This window comes from Dermochelys coriacea, chromosome 3, assembly GCF_009764565.3.
Source record: "Dermochelys coriacea isolate rDerCor1 chromosome 3, rDerCor1.pri.v4, whole genome shotgun sequence".
Lineage (NCBI taxonomy): Eukaryota > Metazoa > Chordata > Testudines > Dermochelyidae > Dermochelys > Dermochelys coriacea.
Genome location: NC_050070.1, coordinates 122,299,776 through 122,324,708, shown reverse-complemented (window position 1 = coordinate 122,324,708; position 24,933 = coordinate 122,299,776). Strand labels below are relative to the sequence as shown.

Sequence of the window (24,933 nt, the reverse complement as noted above, 5' to 3'; positions counted from 1 at the left end):
AGGAGAGACATCCAGTCTTTATTTGAAGACCTATACAGGGAGAAGATCCTGATGGCTAGAGAGCACATTAATCTTAGATAGTCATAAGAAGATCCAGTGGCTGGATCAGATGGGGAAATAAGATGCAAGCTTTCTAACAGCAAGCATGATGAAATATTGGAACAGATTATCAAATGTGGTAGGTCCTCACTTGATCACTCACATCAAAGTTTGACATCTATCTTTTTAAAACAAAAAATATAGCTCCTCAAAAGTTAAGCTCAGTGGAGGAATTATTGGGTGGAATTCTATTCAGTGTGGTTTTTGGAGGAGATCAGGTTAGATTAGGAGGTTCTAAATTGGGGGTCACGAGTATATACACTAAGCAGAGCAACTACTCTAAATTGTATAATTTAGATCTAGTGTTTTGGAAAATTACACACATGCTACATTGCAGTTGAAAGGTATTTACTTCAGAAATTGTAAACATAATGCAGAAATCTTTGTTCCAAATCACTATATATATTTGTATTATCACCACGTTAAGGAAATTGGGCTCTGGGGATTGTAATATCGTGCATGGAGGTTTGTCATCTTGAGGCTAAAAAGGTGGGACAACATTAGAGCCTGATTATTCAGCTGCTGAAAAGCTGCACTAAACTAGACGACCAAAACACTGAGATCACCCCCACCCCTAAAGTGTGCGTCTGACTGTTAAATTACAAATAGTGTGGTACTGGGGTGGAGAAGGCTGCTTGTGGCCTAAAGCCCCCCAAAATTTGCTGTACCCCCCCAACACAAAGACCAAGCATTATGCAGAAGTAAAGGTGGCATGATACGGCATTGCCACCCTTACTTGTGCAGTTCTGTGCTGCTGTTGGTGGCAGCACTGTCTTCAGAGTTGGGTGACCAGCCAGCAGTTGCTGCTCTCCAGTTGCCCAGCTCTTGAGGCAGCACCTGCCACCAGCAGTAGCACAGAAGTCAGAGTGGCAATAGGACACTAGCAAGTCTGCTGTGAAAAGTGATATTTGTATGTTTGTTAATACCACTTTTCACAGCCTCCCAGCTAGCTAGCAAGTCTGCTCTGAAGTCTGTGCTAATGTCTGATGTGAAAAGTGATAGACAAAAGTTTCTTCCTGACCCTGGAATTAGACTAATTTAAAAAAAAAAAAACTTGTATATAACAATTCAGTAAAAATGGTTGTCTTAATTTAAGTGTTGAGAAAAGGTAAATTCATTTTAACATTTAAAATAGTGTTAAATAAGCGTTTAATTTATATGGGGTCAGGGGGAGGGGTGTCTCACTCAGCGGTTTGCTATCTGAAAGGGGTTGCCAATCCAAAAAGTTTGAGAACCACTGAGTTAGATTATGTTGACTGTTGTTAGCCTTAAAATCTGTAAAACCCTCCTCAGAGGGTACTTGTGCCATTTGTCTAGTGGATAAGGAGGTGCTCTGGGAATGGGTTTTGTTCCCAGTTCTGCCACTGACATGCTGTGCGAGCTTGGGTAACCTGTTTCCCCTACCACCCATTTGTCTATCATGTCTGTTTAGACTGTAAACTCTTAATGGCAAGGATTCTAATGTTTGTACTGTGCTTAGGACAATTGGGCCTTGATATCTATTGAAGCCTTTAAGTACCACTGTAATACAAATACTTAGTGGTGCATGAACAGAAACCAGCTCACTTTTCTAGTTTTGCTCTTTATTAACAGGGGCAACAAGTACACTGGACCCGCTCTAAACGTGTATCTGTATAGCACGAATTTACATATAACACGGTCACAGCCATGGATCCCAAATTTAATTCCTTTAATTGCAATTCATTTTAACGTGGTCCCCGCTAGACCGCAGTACTGCACATGGATCCCAAATCCTGCATTCTAGCGAGGGTCCAGTGTAGTAACTTTTGTCACACAAGCAAGCAGACTGCTGTTGCACAAAAGAAATCTGTTCAATAAGAATGGCATTTTTAGTCATATTTCTGAGTAAAACTGCACTTTGACAGTTACTAGGAAACTGGCTTAATCTAGCTTTTAAACCATCAATTTCCATGAAAAAGTGCTGTTAATTAAACATCTGTTAAATGTGCTGTTCTGTCTCAAGTTTAATGTTTCAGGAAGAAGCATTTCACTGCAGCTCCTGCTGCAGATGAGTGTTCTAGGGTTATGAATAGATGCTGTTATAGGAACATATGTCAAAGGCAGGAGTTAAAGCACAGTAAATAAACTCGGTCCAGGATTTTCACTCCTGGATATTGTGCCTTCCTGGTTCTTCAGATTTTTGCTCCTCTGTGGTACCTGTAGGCTGGCTGTATGGCAGGACTTTTCCCTACTCGGAACATTTCAACCCCAGGTATCTCAGAGGCTTGAGCATTTTGAGCTAGTTCCTTTTTGACTGGTCAAGAAAGGAACCTCCTGTATGAGCTGTCTGACATATGAAGGTTAATTGTGGGCAATAAAAGTCTGTTTACACCCCCCCAGCACATGGCTTGCAATGAAAATTGCAAGGCTTTTTGGTAGATAAGTAGATTCCACTTATTAGTAACTGCCAAATAACTTTTTACTGGCAACTGAGGTGCTAATAAGTGGAAGGCAGGTTTCTGAGTCAATAGCCAAGGAAAGAAACAAAGGGCTGCAGCCTGGGAGGGCATGCTCCCAGAAAATCTGTTTGCAGGCAGGGTGACAGCAGAGGGAGGCTGGAGCCCACGTGCCAGGCTTTCTGTGGGGAGCAAGGGGATTGGGAGCCAGTGGGGCTGCACTGTACCTCCCCCTATACTCTCTGGGGTTGGGGATAAGCACATCCACAGCCTCTTGAAAAGTTAGGCTGGAGCAAGCTCAGCATTCAGACTGAGTTAAAGTACTGGTGTGCTAGAGGCGCCTCCCACTGTGCGCGCCCCCCTCAAGTCTTAAGAGCTAAGGGAATTTCATGAATGTGTAGAGGGCACAAGACCAAAGAATGAATCCTGTAAGATATTTGAAGAGAAATAATAATGTAAGGTAAGTAATTTTGTTCTTGAAAATTGATATTTAAGCATCAGAACTTATTCAAGATTTCCTTTAGAATTTCTACTAAAAAGCTGGCTGTAAAATAGAACGGATGGAAAATTTAGATGGCAACTTTTAACAATTTTTATTTACTGGGTGCATACACTTTATTCCTAGGGGTCAGGTGCTCTCAAATAAATTTAAGATTTTATTTGGACAAGTCGCTCCTTCCCTGTAACTGAATTTTATCTTAAATTAGACTTTTTTCAGACCTTAAATTGCAATGGAAAAATGTCAAGGAATAATTGCAAGACTGTTCTATTTAAGCAAAATTCTGAAGTTGTGGTGTCTCATGGTCATTACTAAAATATTATTCTTACTGTATACCTTACCATTTGATAAAGACCTCTTGAAGTCTGCTATTAAGTCCATTGGGAGCTCATTGCTTTGAAAAAATCTAGGTAGTTTATTTAGTAGTCTTTCCTTGTTCTTAAGACTTTGACCTGGGATGTCCAAATGCCATTCTCTTCTTCCCCCCTCCCCCCATTTTGTTTGCATCAGAATGGTGTAATCTAGAGTCTTTTTGAATAAATGGATTTAAGTTTTCCATGGCTAGAGTAGCTAAAAGATGGCCAACTCTAACAACTGCTTGTTTGCCAATAACTTAACCATTTGTCTCCCATTCATTGGATTTTCAGAAGACAATCCTGGCTTGAACAGGCCAAGAAAACTTTTCACCTTATTAATTTTGACTGTGTGAATCTCTTGATGTATTCTAAATCCACTTGTATGCTGTGCATTTGTGTTCACTTTTTATTACTAAATTTTGGTTTTGATAGTTTTGCATTTGGGAACAAGATATATTTAAATGAACAAGTAAAGTGTTCTATATATTCATTGTCCAGAATAATGCAAACAACCTTCTAAGACTTTTAGTATGTCACTTTTTTTTGAAGGTGGTGATTTTTCTTTATCCTTTTCTCCTTAGTTCAGAAGCAGAATTAAATGCTACTTTCAACCATGGAAGTCAACTTTTCCATCTTTTTAACTAGCAAATAGAGGATCTTGTATATAAAAATATACACACACACACACCCCCCTGCATGTTTCCCTTGTGACCTATTCTGGTTATGGTACAAATGTGTGCTATGTTAGTGTTTTTTAAATTAAGATGCCTTAGTCTAATGAATCAAGGTTCAGAAATGGTTTGTTTTCCTCCCTTAATAGGTGGAAGCAATATGAAGCGTATGTACAGGCTCTGGAGGGCAAATACACAGATCTTAATTGTAAGTTAGTCCACTTTCAAAGTCAAATGTTACACAAATCTGTTTAAATGGTGTTTCAAGTGATTTATATGCCTTTTTTTAAAAAAAAAAAATTGCAGTGGGGAATAATAATCTGAACAGAAGGGGTTATCTGGCTGGTGCACAGGCCAGGATGGTTTAGTATAGGCCACAAGACCTGCATCCTCTAGAGCAGATATCCACCCCCTGTCTTCCATTGAAGATCTTCCAGTGGCTTCTTCATCTATCAGTAAATGGTCTGTTTTTTGTTTGGGCACATATAAAATTAGCATGTGTGCCCTGACTAAGGGGGGGGGGGGGAGAAGAATACATACTCTTTAAGACACTTTGGCAATCATATTATCCTGTGAAAGAGGCTGTTTTACAAAAGTGTTCTAGGATAAGAAGTGAAGGGATTTTTGGTTAGGGAAAGCAGTCTAAAGTGAATCTCCAGTTAAGTCTTTTATAGATCATGTATCTTAATTTACCACTTTTGAATATTCACCAGCTATTCTGTTCTTGAACTGTAGCTCTTTTATCCTTTTGAAAGAGAAGAGGAGAGACTTCCACCCACCTTAAGATTGGATGAATGTGTGTGTTTTAGGGGTAGCTGAGTTACCAATCCTAGTTATGTCACTAATTGGATTGGCAGCTAAAACAATGGATTCACCACCCCACTTTCAAATCTTGAGAATTCTTTGTACCGCTGCTCTTCAAGGTGGCTTTGCTGTCTTTCAACCTGTCTTTATCATGCTTGCTTTGAGATAGACTGACATCTAATTGGTTTCATGCTCATTGTGGTTTTTGTACATGCAACAAACTGAAATGAGTGTATACCATGGGTTTCCCTCTGTGCTGGGACCACTCTAGCCCTGTAGAAGTGCATGAACTGGACTAGATGCATAACTTCACTCTAATGCTCCTGCCATCTTCAGGTGCAGGAACAGTTGTACCAGCACAAATAGTCAGTGACTAAAATTACAAAATCTGTATTTTTTTAAAATCATCCCCAAAACTAGTTTTAAAAGCTTTTCCGTAGTGTGCATTAAAAGAGCTCAAGTAGTTTTAAAACATTGTTAAATAGCAGTTCCAGCATCTTGTCATTTTAGTTGACAAATGCTATGAGCAAAACAAAGTTATATCTGGTGTCTGATAGTGCTTCCATTGAAGCCAGACGTTGGCAAAAGTTCTAACGTCAGAAACAAAAATTGAATCCCTAACTTACATTTCCAACACATCTAATAAATGTTTTAACATGGTGTGTTTGTTGGAATGAAACTTTTTAAAATGTGATTGGATTGCCATCTCTGAAGTTTTGTAATGTCAAAATGTGACTGGGGTTTTAACATTCCAGCTTGAGTATTGTCTAAAAACAATGCTGCTTAGAAATTGAGCACAGTTGCTGAGAATGTGCAGTCCTCAGCTGTACTGGTCTCTTTCTGAAGACCTTTCCCTCCCTTATTACCAGTGCAGCTCCTTGGGTGGTAGTAGCAGAGTAGGAGTGCTAGTGAAGAAGAGGCACAAATAGTGGCTGGTTTACACTAGCGCTCTTGCAGTTGCTACTACTGGTATTTAACATGATAGAAAGCTTTCAAAAAAGGACTAGCAGAAACTGCCTAACAGGGACTAGTGTCACAAATTTGAAATGCACTCTAGAGTAATTCCAGTATCTAAACCTTAATGTTTGACTGTTTTCCTTTAATCTGTTTTTAAAGCAACCTGTTTATGCTTTCTAAAATCATCATAGTCTTTGAACTAGTCTGTTGTAAACTAGGCTATTAAAGTTTTTGTGCTTTCTGTATTTATCATTATTAGCTAATGATGTAACTGGATTGAGAGAATCTGAAGAGAAGCTGAAGCAACAACAGCAAGAGTCTGCCCGAAGAGAGAATATCCTAGTGATGAGGCTGGCAACTAAGGAACAGGAAATGCAAGAGTGTACTGTAAGTATTTAATGTTGAAAAATGTCTTAATGTTACAGGAATGTGTTTTCAGCTGAGTATGTACTGCATATTATCTTCTGGGGGAAAATGGGATCAGAATCTAAAGAGTAATTTAATATGGAAGAATATATATTTTAACTTAAACTCAAGATATTGTAGTAAGAGGCCCTGAAACAAACCCTTGTATCAGAGGCCTGGTCTGAGGCCTAAAGCCTGAACCAAAGTACTTCCAGGCATTGCTAAGCAAAGCTGGGCTGTGAGCCAGAGGCAGGCCCTAATTGCAGAACTTGGCAAGAAAAGGGCTCCGTGAAAGCACGTGCTAATGATATAAGTAGTAATAAGAGGAACGTGTGCCAAGATGGCACCTGGACATCCCGATACAAGGACACTTAGAGATAACAAGGAACAACCAGGTGCATCCCAAAGACAGGGTCAAAAGGGCAGCATGATACAGATCTGTTTGTTTGAATCAACATGATCAAAGGGGGAAAACAGCACCCCAGTGAGTCAAGGGGCTGTACCTCAATAAGTCAGTAGGGATGAGTAATCTGTCCTGCAACTGTATTTTAAAAAAAAAAACCTCACATCTTTGTCAAGCCTAGGGGACAGTGGAGTGTCCTGCCACCGACTGAGCTGTGCCCATTGCTGGGGGCACATTCGTAGTATGTCCTGTAGAGTCTCTAGGAAACTATTACTGTGCTTCGTTTAACAATAAACCTGGCCGGGTGCCTTTGTACCTTACTAGAGTCTGTGGTTTTTTGGGAGTTCTCTCGGGGTCTGCTGTGTCAGCTATCTTCAGAGCTGGGGCAGCACACAGTGGGAACACGCATGTAGCAGACTTATCATCGAACCAGAGCAGAGCACCTCACCAGTAGCTACCGACGAGACAATTAATATAGCAAAGACACTCCTATCGTGATCAGTGGCACTAATTCAAGTACCGTTGCGTTCAAACAATTCCGTACTTTTGCTGCTGCTAGCCTGTTACATGAGGTCATTTTCTTTTTTAATTTATAGTTTATCGAATGTATAAATGTGAAATAACTTCTTCACTTTGGATATGGGAGACTTTGGAAGTCAGTGGCATTTTATCCTTAAGCGCCAAGAATCAAGGTCTACTGCTGGAGCTTCTGGTCTGACATAATTCATATTGATGTTAGGTTGCTGGGTTTTGTTATCCTTCCCACTGATTCAGATGGGTAGACGATGCAGTAATTTTAGGAAAGCAGGTTTTTTAAAATCAGAATTCTTTTGAAATTTAGCAGCTCAGCTTCTCTTTTCCCTCAGGGTTACGCTTCAGTTGCTCCTCTTTTTTGTTTCAGAGTAGCAGCCGTGTTAATCTGTATTCGCAAAAAGAAAAGGAGTACTTGTGGCACCTTGGAGACTAACAAATTTATTTGATAAGCTTTCGTGAGCTACAGCTCCCTTCATTGGTTCACTTCTTTCTACTCCCCTTCTCCCCCCTTTACTTTTCTCTGATTTTCTTTTTTCTATCTTTAATTTGGGCTCTGGGGATTCCTCTTTCCTTGTTTGGGATTGTCTTGGAATTCCATATTCTCCTTTTTACAGGTTTCTTCCATATCACCTCTACCTTTCTTTAAATACTTGATTAGATATTTCTTCAGAGAGCAACTCAGGAGAGAGAGCTGTAAAATGCTTCCTAATCATAGGGGTTAAGTGTGCCATCTATTCACAGTGCACTCCTAGGATCTGCTTGCATGGGGAACAAAGACCTAAGCGCTATTGAGAACAGTCTCACAACCCCCTATCCTTTCTCCAACCTTTCTCCCTCCTCCTCCTTCGGGATAACAGAGGTGCCAGAAGTAGTAGTGTGAAATGTATTATGAGGTTTACCACTGGCGCAGAGCCACCTTTGAAATATTGTCAGTCCTCTACTCCTGCTGTGAAAGTTAAGAAATGAGAGAGAATTTTCTCTTTTTCCCCCCATCCCCATACTCTTATTTACAAATGAATGACTTCAACAATTTTATTTTTCTGGTAAGGAACATTATTTCAGTTCAGAGAGATTTTTGAAATACGTACAGGAATCATTTTATCTTTTTAGATAGTCAGATTAAACTGTTTCTACGATGAGTCTGTAGAACATAGATCAATTGTTGAATTTAAGTGTGGGGGGGAGGGGCATACCACTGAGCTTGAAAGACTTCATTATGCAGTAGCTGTAGATATGAGATTATACATTTTTGACAATCATGTAAATCCTTGTAATGATGCATCCTTACCTTGAGTACGGCTCCTTTGTGTCAGGGTGCAGCGTTGCCAGGGATCATTGTCTTTGGCTGCAGGTTATCATTTTCTTGGCCCTGAGAAGACCTCGCTCTTTTTCTGTGGCCTGGCTGTCCTGCCATCTTACATAAAAATTCACTCCCCTTCTGGGGTAAGAAAAGGTCCAACTGAAAGTCCAAAACAAATGCTCACATTTATGGTTCTTCAGCCTTCTCGGGCTCTACCAAAGTACTCTGCTTCTTGACCCCTTGGTCCTGGCCCCTACGGAGCTTCTTGGTTCTCTTGTCTTGGTTCTGCCCCAGGATTCCCCTACTGCCTCCCTGGATGCCTGGCCCCTTCCAGGAGCTCACCATAGAAGTTAGCTCTACAGGAAAGCTCCGCTCTCTAACCACAACCAGTCCCAAACTACTGGGCTTCCCATGCAGGAGTGTCCCATCTCCTTTACAGCATCTCTCCCTGTACTGCATTCAGTTGTATTTAAGAAGTCCTTCCTGATTCTCTGCAGCTGGGTCACTGATTAAGTTGCCATATCACCATCAGCTGAGGTTAGCTGGTAGGTCACAGATAGGGCTGATCCTGGTTTGCCTTAGAGACAGCCAGCCTGTCACAATCCTGTGAGGTTTATTTGGAATGTCATTAAATTGTTTGCAGATAGGACACGTACACCTAAAGAAGATTCTCTTACAGAAACTTTTTTCATATTTTTAAGATGGAAATGTATTTTAATTTCAGGATGTCAAAAAATACTAATTGCAGCTTAATTTGTCCCTTTTAAAAAAAAAAAAAAAACCAATAATTTACATGTTTGGAACACGTCCTTTATGAATCTCCTCTTTTCGGGATGGTTAAAAGGATGGAATATCCACCTCTAAGTGGAGATGCAGAAAAGATATAATGTAAGATGTATACCCTTAAGTATGAGGGCTTTTTAAAAAAACAAATTAATTAAAAAAAAAAAATTGGAGAGGCTGGCTAGTGTTTGTTTTTTTTGTGTTTTGGTTTTTGGTTTTTTTTACTCTTTCAGATTTGATTTTGCAATGCAGTCTTTGTGGAAGCTTTGTATATGTTTTAAATGGTGGTGGTAGAAACCTGTTTTGTAACATTGGAAGTGAAGTATTTTCATAAAGTACTGGCAGCATTATATAAGGGAGAGGAGCAAAGCTAAGTGAAAAATGGGATGAACATTAGGGTTTTGTAAAGTAACAAAATAAGTTAGTGAGGTCTCACTGTTTAGTGGCAAGATGAAGCCCATTAAATAACTATAGTGAAACATTTTATATAAAATAATTACCTAATCGACATAGTATATTTGGTAAAAATACAAAATGACATCACATGGCATTCCCTAACTTTTGATCGTTTAACTTTGCAACTGTAACGTTTTTAGTGTAGTTTTGTATGTAATATGTTTTTATGTAGAGGGGAATATGTAATAAACTTGTTCTTGGAAAGAATCTTTGAAAAAAGGCTTTGTAATTGGTTAACAAGTTGAAGTTCGTTTGAAAGACCTCCTGTAAACGGTTAAAACAAAACTGGTATTCTAGTTTAAGATATCCACTGTTTCACTTGGACTTCAAGTTGCATAATTTAAAATAAAATCTGATCAATCAGAGTTTAAACTGGTTTCAGGGACTAAACCTGACCCTGGGTCTTCGCTGCTGTTTTTTCAGTGGTAGTGGTCTTTCAGTCAGGTTTTTTTGTTTTTTTTTTTTTTGTTTGTTTGTTTGTTTTTTGGTTGAAAGACTCACTCAAATAGCATAAACTGACTATACAAAGAGAACAGTCAAGCTAACTGGACGTGCGGTTCTGTCAAATGGACAAAATAGAAAAAAAATTGTTTTTTAATTTTTTATTTTATCCCGTATACAAAGCAGCCTCAATCCTGCAGGCAGATCCTTGTGCCTGGTGCAGAGCTTCTTTGACTTAAGTGAAACTTTACTTAGGTACAAGGATTTGCCAGTGTGTATCTACCTGCAGGATTGGGGTGTATAAGTGATCACAGCTGCTAAAAATCAAACAAATGGAATTTTTAAAGTTGATGTTTTTCAGCCTGTGAAACTCTTAATTTACTTTTATTGTTGTAATGGAAACATGAGAGGTTTAGGAAGTATATTAAACTGAATTTAGTATAAACCAATTCTGCCTATGCTAAGGGGATGTAATTTTAACAAGTATATGGATTTAGAATTCAAATACTTCTGTTTAGCACCCCTTTTAAAGTAAAGTATATAAAGACATAGAGTCATAGAATCATAGTATATCAGGGTTGGGAGGGACCCCAGAAGGTCATCTAGTCCAACCCCCTGCTCAAAGCAGGACCAAGTCCCAGTTAAATCATCCTAGCCAGGGCTTTGTCAAGCCTGACCTTAAAAACCTCTAAGGAAGGAGATTCTACCACCTCCCTAGGTAACGCATTCCAGTGTTTCACCACCCTCTTAGTGAAAAAGTTTTTCCTAATATCCAATCTAAACCTCCCCCATTGCAACTTGAGACCATTACTCCTCGTTCTGTCATCTGCTACCATTGAGAACAGTCTAGAGCCATCCTTTTTGAAACCCCCTTTCAGGTAGTTGAAAGCAGCTATCAAATCCCCCCTCATTCTTCTCTTCTGCAGACTAAACAATCCCAGCTCCCTCAGCCTCTCCTCATAAGTCATGTGCTCTAGACCCCTAATCATTTTTGTTGCCCTTCGCTGTACTCTTTCCAATTTATCCACATCCTTCTTGTAGTGTGGGGCCCAAAACTGGACACAGTACTCCAGATGAGGCCTCACCAGTGTCGAATAGAGGGGAACGATCACGTCCCTCGATCTGCTCACTATGCCCCTACTTATACATCCCAAAATGCCATTGGCCTTCTTGGCAACAAGGGCACACTGCTGACTCATATCCAGCTTCTCGTCCACTGTCACCCCTAGGTCCTTTTCCGCAGAACTGCTGCCGAGCCATTCGGTCCCTAGTCTGTAGCGGTGCATTGGATTCTTCCATCCTAAGTGCAGGACCCTGCACTTATCCTTATTGAACCTCATTAGATTTCTTTTGGCCCAATCCTCCAATTTGTCTAGGTCCTTCTGTATCCTATCCCTCCCCTCCAGCGTATCTACCACTCCTCCCAGTTTAGTATCATCCGCAAATTTGCTGAGAGTGCAATCCACATCATCCTCCAGATCATTTATGAAGATATTGAACAAAACGGGCCCCAGGACCGACCCCTGGGGCACTCCACTTGACACCGGCTGCCAACTAGACATGGAGCCATTGATCACTACCCGTTGAGCCCGACAATCTAGCCAGCTTTCTACCCACCTTATAGTGCATTCATCCGGCCCATACTTCCTTAACTTGCTGACAAGAATGCTGTGGGAGACCGTGTCAAAAGCTTTGCTAAAGTCAAGAAACAATACATCCACTGCTTTCCCTTCATCCACAGAACCAGTAATCTCATCATAAAAGGCGATTAGATTAGTCAGGCATGACCTTCCCTTGGTGAATCCATGCTGACTGTTCCTGATCACTTTCCTCTCCTCTAAGTGCTTCAGGATTGATTCTTTGAGGACCTGCTCCATGATTTTTCCAGGGACTGAGGTGAGGCTGACTGGCCTGTAGTTCCCAGGATCCTCCTTCTTCCCTTTTTTAAAGATGGGCACTACATTAGCCTTTTTCCAGTCATCCGGGACTTCCCCCGTTCGCCACGAGTTTTCAAAGATAATGGCCAAGGGCTCTGCAATCACAGCCGCCAATTCCTTCAGCACTCTCGGATGCAATTCGTCCGGCCCCATGGACTTGTGCACGTCCAGCTTTTCTAAATAGTCCCTAACCACCTCTATCTCTACAGAGGGCTGGCCATCTCTTCCCCATTTTGTGATGCCCAGCACAGCAGTCTGGGAGCTGACCTTGTTAGTGAAAACAGAGGCAAAAAAAGCATTGAGTACATTAGCTTTTTCCACATCCTCTGTCACTAGCTTGCCTCCCTCATTCAGTAAGGGGCCCACACTTTCCTTGGCTTTCTTCTTGTTGCCAACATACCTGAAGAAACCCTTCTTGTTACTCTTGACATCTCTTGCTAGCTGCAGCTCCAGGTGCGATTTGGCCCTCCTGATATCTTTCCTACATGCCCGAGCAATATTTTTATACTCTTCCCTGGTCATATGTCCAACCTTTCACTTCTTGTAAGCTTCTTTTTTATGTTTAAGATCCGCTAAGATTTCACCATTAAGCCAAGCTGGTCGCCTGCCATATTTACTATTCTTTCGACTCATCGGGATGGTTTGTCCCTGTAACCTCAACAGGGATTCCTTGAAATACAGCCAGCTCTCCTGGACTCCCTTCCCTTTCATGTTAGTCCCCCAGGGGATCCTGGCCATCTGTTCCCTGAGGGAGTCAAAGTCTGCTTTCCTGAAGTCCAGGGTCCGTATCCTGCTGCTTACCTTTCTTCCCTGCGTCAGGATCCTGAACTCAACCAACTCATGGTCACTGCCTCCCAGATTCCCATCCACTTTTGCTTCCCCCACTAATTCTACCCGGTTTGTGAGCAGCAGGTCAAGAAAAGCGCTCCCCCTAGTTGGCTCCCCTAGCACTTGCACCAGGAAATTGTCCCCTACGCTTTCCAAAAACTTCCTGGATTGTCTATGCACCGCTGTATTGCTCTCCCAGCAGATATCAGGAAAATTAAAGTCACCCATGAGAATCAGGGCATGCGATTTAGTAGCTTCCGTGAGTTGCCGGAAGAAAGCCTCATCCACCTCATCCCCCTGGTCCGGTGGTCTATAGCAGACTCCCACCATGACATCACTCTTGTTGCACACACTTCTAAACTTAATCCAGAGACACTAAGGTTTTTCCACAGTTTCGTAAATTTAAAACATGGTTTTAAAGTTAAAAGAATTCACACTTCCAAAAAATGCATTTGAATGAATCCTATTTAAATATGGTAACAGTAGTTCTATAAGTAATTTATGTGTTAAAGGAAAATAGGGTAAATGGAAAGTAGATACAAATTCATTTCATTACTGGATTGCAGATTCTGCAAGAGAAACTAAATCCAAACAAAAACCCTTGTTTTTTGTTGAAGTATAGCTTAAATTAATTTAAAACAAGATAATAACGTTTCATACTCTGTAACCAAACACAGATTTTCAACCTTAGCTTCCTGATTTTTTTTTTAAATAAGAATACTGCAAATAATGCAAACCAGCATCAAAGGTGCCTGTTTTGTGGTCTTCATAAACACATCAGGATTTTAGACAAACAATTTGGAAATAGTAAGAACCACTATTTGTCAACATTAATGTTATCTCTCTGATTTGGCCTACATTACAGCTATATGGAAACTAGTCAATTTATAATTTGACTTTGGGAAAACTCTGTGTTTTTGCTACTCTTCCTACTTGTAGTCACCTTTCAGAAGAATGCAAACAGTCAAAAAGTAGAGGATTATAGTAGCCTAAATGCTTATTCTTATTATGCAAACCTAAATTGAGGTGGTATGAAGAATTAATTAGATTTGGGAGAGAGGAGCAAAATTTGTAGCCTTTAAATTTTAAAGTAAACTGAGCTATATTTTTTTCTATTCTGGGTTCATTTTCCTATGGATTTATACTTTAGTTGATACTGCAGTCAGCACGTGAATTTAACAGTTACAATATGGAAGGAAAATGAGCTTCTTTTAACTCCATCAGCAGAACAATGTGGCTTCTTTTAACTCAGTCCATTCTGAAATCATTGACGCTTTTTAAATTATAAACAGTAACAATTTTTTTCTCTTATTTTATGCAGAATCAGATTCAGTACCTCAAGCAAGTCCAGCAGCCTAGTGTTGCCCAACTGAGATCAACAATGGTGGACCCAGCCATCAACTTGTTTTTCCTAAAAATGAAAGGTGAACTGGAACAGACTAAAGACAAACTGGAACAAGCCCAAAATGAACTGAGTGCCTGGAAATTTACGCCTGATAGGTAAACAAAACAAATACTCCCCAGTCAAGACTACCCTGACAGTCTCACTGCGAGAATGCTATGGTGGGACAGCCAAGTACTCGTTTCCACACCAAGACTCAGACGTTTTGAGCCAAAAAGCCACATTCTTATACTGTCCAGCTTGTAATGCTTAATGTAAAACTTACCAGATGAACCTTGTGTTTCAGCTTTTTTCTCCCCCTTTGCTTCAGAGGCCTGATGGCGTCGGACTATTCTGAAGAAGTGGCTGCCTCTGAAAAATTTTTTCCTTTCTAGAACATGTAGACACGTGCAAAGTGGTTCTATTTGAAGAAATAGAGGGAGAAACAGAAGTCTTAAGTCTGTGGCACACTGTGTCTACAGACAGTTTGGAGGAGAGAGAACCTAGAGATTTTAAATCATGAATTGAACATGTAAAATTCCAGTAAAATGTAAAAATGGAATATGCTTCGCTCTTAACCTTGAGCCTAGTGACTTAGAGACACTGTAAGTCAGTTTTGCCAATAAGACTGGACTTCCTGCTTGTTCACTGAACTGCTGGGTCAAAACTCAATGAGGTGAATTTTGCATTAAAGAGTTTATTTGCTAACCAGCTTTAAATAGCCATGAGAGAGTGCTATTTCATATCGCATCAGTGGTAGTGTACACTTCTGACTGACTGTTTAGCATTTGAGCTATATAGCATTTCATTGAGCCTTAAGTCAATATGATTTTAAATAATGGATTGTTCTCTGGATGGTTGATACTGTGGACTCAAAAATAGGACTGTATAAAATACAGATACTATCTAATTGCAGGTTTTAAATTGTTTGAAGCAATATATTTGAACACAACTAGAGTGTATGATTAGGAAAACTAGTTGTGATAAGTATTTCACTGCATGTTTCCATGCAGAAATGAGAATTTTTTCAAACTTCTATTCTGAAAACTGATCTCAAATGCTCCATATATAAGGCACATATAATGGCAACTGTCTTCAGTGTTGGTGTGGGGTATTTTGTTTCATTGTATGCCTGTTTTTGTATTGCACTTCTATATAAAATGTGCCTTGAAAGAGTTGTTTAATATAGAGCTTAAGGAACACAACGGTGATACTATTGTACTGTGAAACTTTTGGAGTAATGAACGAGAATGTTACCTTTAAGATGTCTCGTTCTCTGAAAAGAGAGAGAAGACCATATTCTTAAAAAATAATAATAATTTAAACGCATGCATTCTTCTGGCTGGAATCAATTAAGGAGCTTTGCTACTCTATTGATGCCTTTTTGTAATGTTGTCCCCGAGTTATTTGCAAGAATAGTAATATGGGACAGCTCAGAGTGCATGTTTGAGATGTGTAAGCGTGCAGAGAAATGTGAAATTATGTGGACTGGTATAGTGCTCGTGTATTGTTAGCTGATTAGTTTGTCAGAACATTAATGTTCTAAATATAAAGTCAGTCGGGCACTATTTCATGACTCCGTCCAACACTGTGGAAAGTTCACTGTAACCAAATCATTTTAAAAAAACAAACCTAAAACCCCAAATCCACCAGGTTCCGTTTTATAAAAGGTAATGTATTCTAACTGCTTATTGTTCAAAATGCAATTTTCATTAAGATCACTTAAATTTTAATTCAACTCACTTAAAGTATCTTAAACTGTTGTGTGCTTCAGATAATTAATGTGGGCGAGAAAGAGTAGTGTGCTATTGTGTAGTGTTACCTAAGCAATGGATTTACATCAAAAGAAAACCTTCAAAATTTTAATTTTTAAAAAAAATTATACATATATTGAACCTACTTTGCTGTGACAGTATTTAAGGTTTTAGTGATCTAGCATCAAAACAAAGGTAAGACTTGCATTAGTGAACAATTTTGTGTTAATGTGTTACCAAGTAATTTGAAAGTACTGCTTACTATAACATGCAGTCAAAAAAGCCAGCCATGCTGATTTCTTGGTAACTTGAAGTTTATAAATCAGTTGATTTATTTATATAAAGGATGCAAAACTGTCCTTTGGAGCAAAATATGTTGTGTGACACTGAGGTGACAAATGTGTTTCTTACCACTTTATCTTACTTTCAAGCAGAAGTATTTTAAAAAATTTTTTTGCTGATTTTTATATAGTCTTGTGGGGGAGGTTATGTTGTGTTTAAAAGTAAGTGATAAAAGAACTGAACAATATTCCCTAATTCAAATTCTGTGTAATCTGAGTCTAATCATGGTGGAAGTATATGAATACATATTAGATACGTGCAGGAAATAGTAGAATGCAAGGAATCAACAATTTATTTCTACTCTGTTTCAATATTTAGGGAACTCTTATTTGTCATTGGGTTCATGATTTTATTTTCATTGTTAAAGAGATGAGTCAGACTGCTCAAGCTATAAAGGGTTTGTAGAAATTTTTATTTATGGTTTCACTAGGAACTGTTTCCCATTTTCATCCTGTCCTTGTGTATAACCACTCTTATTTTATGGCACCTCATCTCATATTTGAAAGAGTTGATGATCTCCTTCAAAATCTTTAATTGTTCAGCACTAAACACAACAAACGTCTGCTCCAAATCCATTGCAAGTTTAGCATCAAGCCTGGGACTTCATTGTAGTAGATGCATACAGCGTTATCCTTGCTGACAGATGTTTAGAGGGGGAAAGAAGTGAGTGGTTTTATTAAGCCATTTAAATCGCCATTTAAACATTCAGTACATAATACAGATTTTTGTTTACATAAAACGTTAGCAGAAACTTCACTTTTATAGAAAGCTTACTGTTACAAATGTTTTAGTCTTTTGAAATTTAACCGTTTCTATTTTTACAGGTTTTATAGTATGTGTTCGCACATAAATTTGTTAAACATACAGTTGCAAAACCTGGTTCTGTGACTTTAATCAGAGTTATTCTAAGATTTACTGCCTTTGATATTCTTGCATGTATTATCTTGATTACATACTTCAACATGCAAGGTAGGTTTGTTCAAACTAAATAGTGCAAAGTGTTTAGACAAAATAAAGTTTAGAAAAGTAAATTGCATTATAGGTAACTGTGCAAATTCCTATACGGGTAATAAAAGCAAAAGGTTTGTTGTGGCAGGAACAGACATGGTGAAGAAATTAGCAGGCATTCTAGAATGGTGCAAAGCTTCTGAGGTTGTTAATGATGCATACTAATACATGCAACAGTTGGCAATGGCTGTTATGAAGACAGTACATGATTATCTATAGTGGTAATAATTACAGAATAAAAGCTTACCATTAGCAGGAACTTGGAAATGGCTAAATCATTGCCTGTCTGCCTAAAAGCTCTTAACCAATGTGACAGATATTGCCTAAGTCCAAAGTGGTCCTAGTTTACACAGAATAAATAAGCATCCCGTAGAAAATTTTTATCTTAAATTGTATTACTTGTATTGTATTAGGTCAGCACAACTCTAAGCTTCAAGAACTTGGCATTGGACATCACATCAAGATAAAGAACAGGTTGCTGTATTAAGCACATTTGCAGGCTTCCAGGACTTTACACAGCCAGATTCCTTCTGGAGCAGCCCATCTGAAAGATGTGGGAGAGTCAGTTGGAAGACTTTAAATGGGACAGAGTTGGCAGAACTTTTAAAAATCTGAAGTGTTGAAAGCTTGAATGCTTAAACAGTAGTTAATTGAGAGGTGATTTGAAATGACTTTTGGCTGGGCACCAGTTTTGCTGGGGAGAGCTGTGGTCTGAAGCACGCTAGCAATATTTTTTTACCTTTTTTAATAGGCAAAATTTAATTCTGCCCTTGTAACTTTATAATAAAGTCTCAAGCTGACCTCCTCAGGCTTGTTACCTAATACAAGTCCTGAAGTTCAATCACAAACCCATTAATTCTGTTTTTCCAGGGTTTTCATTTCCTGTGGAAAAAGAGGACTGCTTCATTATATATGTTGCTAAACCTCAAAGAAGGCAAAATATTTGTGGTTACTTTCCAAACTTTGGCAGACTCAGTGTTAGAGGGCTTTAGCTATCAACTTTATTTTGTGATGAAATAAACATTATTGCCTATATATTAATTTGCATACTAGTTCCTATAATGCTCTACACTGCAGTTTTTTAACATGAAGATTTAAGGTGTGTGTGTGTGTGTGTGTGTGTGTGTGTGTGTGTGTGTGTGTGTGTTCCTGATTTTGCAAAAAGCAGAATATCAGATCTGCTTTTTCCCCATGAAATACTTTTTGGTCTCATGTTTCCTGGCTTTTGAATACCAGGCACTCTTAAAGATACACTGTCAACTTTGAAATCTGGTTAAACTTTAAAAACAAAAACAAAAGCTTCTGGCTCCTGAATCCCCCTGCTACCTTATATTTTTCAGCTCCATTTTCTCTTATCTCCCCTCACACTCTGTGAAAGACACAAAGGAGGAGCTGACTGCAGCTATTGGGGAAGCAACGAGCAATGTATATAATCAAAAGTACAAAATTGGAAAAATATAAATATTTAATCATTCAGGTACATTAAGAAGTTTTCATGCTGATCAAAAAAACCCATTAAATTCAATATTCTTCAAACCTGACAGTTAAAAAAAAAAAAAAAGCTGAATAGCTAGTAAAATATTTTTAGTACATAAAGTGAAGGAGCACTTTTAATGTTTGTAACTCACTGTCTGATTACCAGGCACATAGTTAACCTTTTTTTTTCTTCCTTTGAGAATGGACAAGTGCCAAATTGTGTCTTGATAGTCCAGATGTCAGTAATCAAAAACATTGTGGCCATTCATATTTACAGTAATAGAATTTGCCTTTCGCTTTTACGGAACAGCGACAGAAGATCAACAGACATTGGAACAGCACGTGGTAACTATAGGGAGACTTTCTGCTATGACAATTACCTTGAGGCACAATGTTCCTTAAATTGTGACATGCAGAAATCGCATCTCCTATCTCTGTTATAATTGTAATTGAGGAAGATTACAGAAGGTTTTATCTTCATTTTGTGATAGATGGCTCTTTCCTTTGCAGCCAAACAGGCAAAAAGTTAATGGCGAAGTGTCGAATGCTTATCCAGGAGAATCAAGAGCTTGGAAGGCAGCTGTCCCAAGGACGCATTGCACAGCTTGAGGCAGAGCTGGCTTTACAGAAGAAATATAGTGAGGAACTAAAAAGCAGTCAGGATGGTAAGGGCTTTTTTAAGAAAATGGAAATTGCCTTGCATTTGCACTGGCTTAATTATTTAATCTACTGGTCGTGTGGATAGTGTAAATTATCCAGTTACTGAGCACGAGACGCTTTTTTTTTCCTTTCCCAGAATCAAAGGGACAGTGTCAGGTTAAACATAACGTAAAAATTCTTATCTGTGGTGCTGGTTGCCTTAGATTACTAAAACAAAAAATTTAAGGGTAACTTCGCCATTTACACTGTGGTCAGAGACACTTTAAAGTGGAGAATTAAACTATTTGACTTCTTGGGTCTGAACACAATATTCTGCACTCTTTGGACAGCAAAAACTGTTGAACTGTTAAATCTAAAACTTGCTTTTTATTTCATACAAATATTAATGGGATGTTTTATAGTCTCACTTCATTTGCTAAAAACAGGCCTTTAACAATACCTAAAATCAATAGAAATGTTCACAGAAATCTTTTTATATTTCAGTGACTATTTTTTACACAAATGTTCTGCAATATTCACAATCCAAATATTGCCGCATTTGTTAGTGCCTCTGAACCTGCAAGTGAAACTACCTGTGAACTGACTGACTTTCCTCTAGCTGAAATGGAGAAAAAAATCCTAGACTACTAAATTTCCAGCCTTAAAGGTTCAGAGTTTTGTAACGTAGGTCAGGAAATTTTTCTTTTAAATTTATTGTCTGAGAGTGGCCCTAAACAGACTTCTTTATAAATTATTTTAAAAAGAAAGTTTGGGAGTTAAGTCTGACACTGTCCCTGAAACCAGTTGCGAAAAAGAAAAGTTAGAAGTTCAACGGGACTATGCAGGTTTTATTTGACTTTACAACTTGTAGTGGTTAATGGTTTGTGACGTGATGCACTTATTTTTGAAGATAGGATTATTTGCTTCCTTTGTGAGGAATGGTAGAATGTAGAATGGCAGAATGCCTAGAAGAATTAGGGAAAATAGTTCTTATAGTTTTGGCATCAATTTGCAATATGTTACTGGAATAAAAACTACTTTTTCGGTTCCCTAAATTAATGTGTTAAATCACCCAAGTGACTTTTTCCTTCTAAATTTATCAAGTTGGTAATTGAAACATAGGAAGCGAATGTTCTTTCCAAAATTGCCTCTGCAGATATCTACTCTTGAACATGATGCAGTGTTACAAGCTTCAGAATGATTTAAAAGCAACCACTGGGAGTATGAGCACACATTCCCTGCAGAACCAAATGTTTTAAGTGAGGTTGTAAAAGGCTTGAGACCTTAACCAGCTCACAATTCTGTTCTCTTCCTCCCATGACCATTCATTTTCTTTTCTTCTTTTTTTTGTTTCCTTTATAGCTGCAAATAATGAGTTTGAGTTCTGAAAAGTCCATCTTTTCGAGATACTTTGTTTATAAAACATCAAAATAAAGTAATATAGAACGCATGTTTTGCTTTTGTCATCGTAGAGTTAATGTGCAGTTTAATGTAAAAAGTGACCAAAAATTGCATTGTGGGATTCCATATTTCTCTTATTGACTCCTGGTCAAACTTGCTCAGTTAGCCAATACAATTTTTTCTTTCCCTGACTCCCGGTATTGCAACCTCAATCCAGGCTATGAGAGGCAAGCTGTTTTTTCTGTTACACATCCATACTAAAAATTCTACAGTTGCAACTTGGTTGCAAATCTGTTAATGATGCACAAATCAGACTGGAATCCATCTCTCTCTTGTTGTATTTGTTATGCAGGGCTGAAAGGAGGAAAAGCAATTAAATCACTTATTGTTAGTAAACAATGATTCTGAATCATTGATACCTACAAGTAGTCCATATGTTGCATCAGAATGTGCTTTGTCACTTTTTTTTTTTTTAAACGATAGCTGCTATAGTATTGTACCTGGAAGTGAAGTTCACTTGCAGTATATTTCCTACTAATACTTTTGAGTTCAGCTATTTCCCAGCACCTATTTCTACACCCTCCCTTTGTCCAAGAATGGATTTTTCCACACACACCTCCACCCTCACCCAATAGCTGTTTTTGAAAAAGTATGTAGATGGCAGTTTGGAATTTAGGGTTTCCTCCATATAAAACATTGCAACATCACACATTTTGCAGATGCAACAGCTGAAAATACAGACCTCTAGGATACGAACCTTTAGTAATAACTATCTGCTCAGGATTCTTTTTATGTACTGTTTTAGGGTCCAGGTATGTGAGCTATTAAGTGTGTGCTCCAAATGTGTTTTCTCTATATAGAATTGAATGACTTCATCATCCAGCTTGATGAGGAGGTAGAGGGTATGCAGAGTACCATTCTAGTTCTCCAGCAGCAGTTGAAGGAGACTCGCCAGCAGTTGGCTCAGTTCCAGCAGCAGCAGTCCCAGGCCTCAGCCCCAGGTACCAGCAGGACTCCATCTTCTGAGCCTACAGACCAGGGAGAGGCCATGGGTAAAGACTGCAGCCGTCTGGCTAACGGACCGAGCAATGGCAGCTCTTCCCATCAGAGGACGTCTGGGCCTGGATTTTATAGGGAGGGTAGTGGCACAGAAGATGACTTCCCAGCGTCTCCAGGGAATGGTAATAAGCTCTCCAACCACTCTGAAGATAGAACAGTCAGAGGAGGTTGTAGCTACATAAACCAACTAAGTACTGGGTATGAAAGTGTAGACTCTCCCACTGGCAGTGAAAACTCACTCACTCACCACTCAAATGACACAGACTCCAATCATGATCCTCAAGAAGAGAAAACAGTGAGCATGAAAGGTAACAGAACTGTGGGTTCTCGTCATGTTCAGAATGGTTTGGACTCCAATGTAAATGTCCAGGGTTCAGTTTTGTAACATTTTTTTCTGCAACACTTTTATACAGTGTCATTTAAATTGGGAGAGGATACTGTCCAGAAACCGTTTAAATTAGTGCATACTTGTCACAGTTTTGCCTTTTTGTGGTTTTTTTGCTTCAATACCTCTGCCACTTTGGAAATTTTAACAGTTTAATTACGTTGAATGTTGCTAAAAGGACATTTGTGTAGGCTCAAGTTATTTTTATATGAGTTAATGTGAAGTTGAAAATGGAAATTATTTCCACAAAGTATAACATAAATGATGTCTGTACAAATCTGTGTATATCTAGAACCTGTGCTGTGTAAGGGCATTCTTACTTATATTGTTATATTTACACCACATTCAAAATTTGTCATATTAGCTGTGGGTTTATGACTGCCAAGTTTGCCCAGTACAGTAGTTTTATCACTAAAAGATGGACTTGTTGAAGGAGTCCTGTAGTAGTTCCAGTGTTAATTACAGTTTTTTCCACCATACATCTGTGCATTTCTCCTTAGGTGACCGAATGTTTAAGAAGTTTGTGCATAGTTACTCAGTTTTTAAGAACTGTTGTATCCTGTTTATGCATATTGCTCTGTGACTCCAATATTATCTTACCTGTACTGACCAAACCTAAATAAAGACTTTTAATAATGTAATTTATTTTAGTCTGCATTGGTTTCATGTGATGTATTTGTATACACTGCATTTTTATTGTACATGTTTTCTGTTGGATTATTTGCCCACTACCAATCTACATAGTAAAAAAATCATGCTGAAGACGTCAAGTTTGAGACATGTGACATTTTGTTTTTAATAAATAAAGTTCTTGTAGTTTAATTTCGGGTTGGTTTGGTGGCTGGGGCGGGGGGGTGCTTACCTTGAAAATTTGTTTTTGTTATTACCAAATGAAGTGACAATACCATGTGTGAAGAATTGATACTGCAGACTTCATGGTGTCATAAATCTGATCCGTAGCGAGGTATAACTGTCTTGTGTGTAAATTCACAAGGAATTAAACTATAAAAGCTGAAGAAATTAAGTTATTCCTGGTTTCATTATGATTTAACCTTGATCTTGAGTTAAAGCAAATCTGAAACTGCTTAAAAATATATCACACATTATATTGTCAGATAAATGTGTTTTTAGTTAAGTTCTTCGGCACCTGAGTTTCTGGTGACACGCAATCTGCTTTACCAGTTTAAAGGTGGCAGTATGAAAACAAGGAGATGACTCTTTATAAAAATGGCATTTTTATAAACACCACTATATGGCTAAAGCACTTTGGCACTCATCTGGTGGGTTTAGGGTTAAGTTGAAGTTAAGAACCATACTTTTTAAAATTGCTTTAATTTCATCTTTAACTAGAAATGCATTGACACTAGATAACTTATCAGTCTGTTACTTGAAGGTTTTATGCTGCTTGTGCATAGCTGAGGCAAAAAAAGAGATACTGCTGCCAACTTTGCAGCCTACTTGTGGAAGCACTTGCACTTCTGTTGCTGTAAAGCAGTACTTGTAAGCCATGTAGATTTTTGGAAACCATCTTTTAACTAATTGCTATTAAAAGAAACTCTACAATCCATTTTACTAAATTCTTATAAGAATAAATGTTTTGATATTTTGTTTGGTACTGTAATCTAGAGAAGAATGTGGAGTCCATGGTATACTAAAGGTGTCTACAATGGCAATATCAAGAGATGAGGGGATGGACATAACTTGCTATGAAACAAAACCATTGATGTAATAAACTGCAGAAGTCCTGTTGGACATCAACATGAAATATAGCAGGTTTCAGAGTAGCAGCCGTGTTGGTCTGTATTCGCAAAAAGAAAAGGAATACTTAGAGACTAACAAATTTATTAGAGCATAAGCTTTCGTGAGCTACAGCATCCGATGAAGTGAGCTGTAGCTCACGAAAGCTTATGCTCTAATAAATTTGTTAGTCTCTAAGGTGCCACAAGTACTCCTTTTCTTTTTATGAAATATAGCAGATCTCAATAAATGAGTTAAAAGGAGTTTCAGATACTACACCATTGAATCCAAGGCATTTTGTGGTTTGATAGGCAATTTTTTCTCACTTGTATCTGCATATTTCACAGCAACTAGGGAAACTACAGGTAAATGATAAAATTGACTCTGCACAGTGCCATCAAATGTTCAGAGTAAATACATGAAAAATACCTTTTCCTCTAATCTTTAAATTACAGCAATATGCTGTTAGTTGATTTTCAAATGTGATTTTTTTAAATTGACTGTTCCTTATGTAGATATCTGTTTTGCAAAATAAGGCATTCTGATTTTGAATATTAAAAGCATTGTTTCATTTAAATTGCCTGTTTTTATATTAAAAATATTTAAAATATAATGAGGTTTTTCCCCCTTGTAATGGTATGTTTTTTTAAAATTAACTTTATTAAAAAGATAGAGTGGAGTAGTTTGATAGCATTTAGGTGCTCTCCATTCTAAACCAGATCATACTGATTTTTATAAAACTTGTAAATTGCATTAGTAAACAAACTTTTTCTATGCCAAGGGTAAGCCAATTGCTGTTCAAATACCTGTTAAACAAAACTATTTCCCTCTCTATTCTCCACTTGCTATATGTTAATTGTG

General features: G+C 38.3%; 1 protein-coding gene and 1 long non-coding RNA gene across 6 annotated transcripts in view; one reads left to right on the top strand and one right to left on the bottom strand.

Moving 5' to 3' along the window:
* LOC119852811 (WT1 associated protein) overlaps window positions 1-22,976 on the top strand; it is a 40,447-nt gene extending 17,471 nt beyond the window's left edge. For 2 of the 5 annotated variants that reach the window (XR_006280048.1, XR_006280047.1), the window contains exons 4-8: window positions 4,192-4,250; window positions 6,063-6,190; window positions 14,212-14,390; window positions 14,603-14,947; window positions 17,789-18,416. Coding sequence is in view for 3 of the 5 variants with exons in the window: in XM_038394597.2 (XP_038250525.1) it covers window positions 4,192-4,250; window positions 6,063-6,190; window positions 14,212-14,390; window positions 19,362-19,516; window positions 21,752-22,335 (1,105 nt within the window). In the remaining 2 variants the exon portion in view is untranslated. Of the gene's footprint in view, window positions 1-4,191; window positions 4,251-6,062; window positions 6,191-14,211; window positions 14,948-17,788; window positions 18,417-19,361; window positions 19,517-21,751 lie in introns of those variants that run through there. The other 3 variants (XM_038394597.2, XM_038394596.2, XM_043511234.1) reach the window with 2 other exon arrangements.
* LOC119852812 lies at window positions 7,180-9,401 on the bottom strand. Its single transcript, XR_005291842.2, has 2 exons — window positions 8,434-9,401; window positions 7,180-7,530 (listed from the first exon to the last, which is right to left on the bottom strand). It is a non-coding gene; the product is annotated as an uncharacterized LOC119852812 (long non-coding RNA).
* Window positions 22,977-24,933: the final 1,957 nt, after the last annotated feature.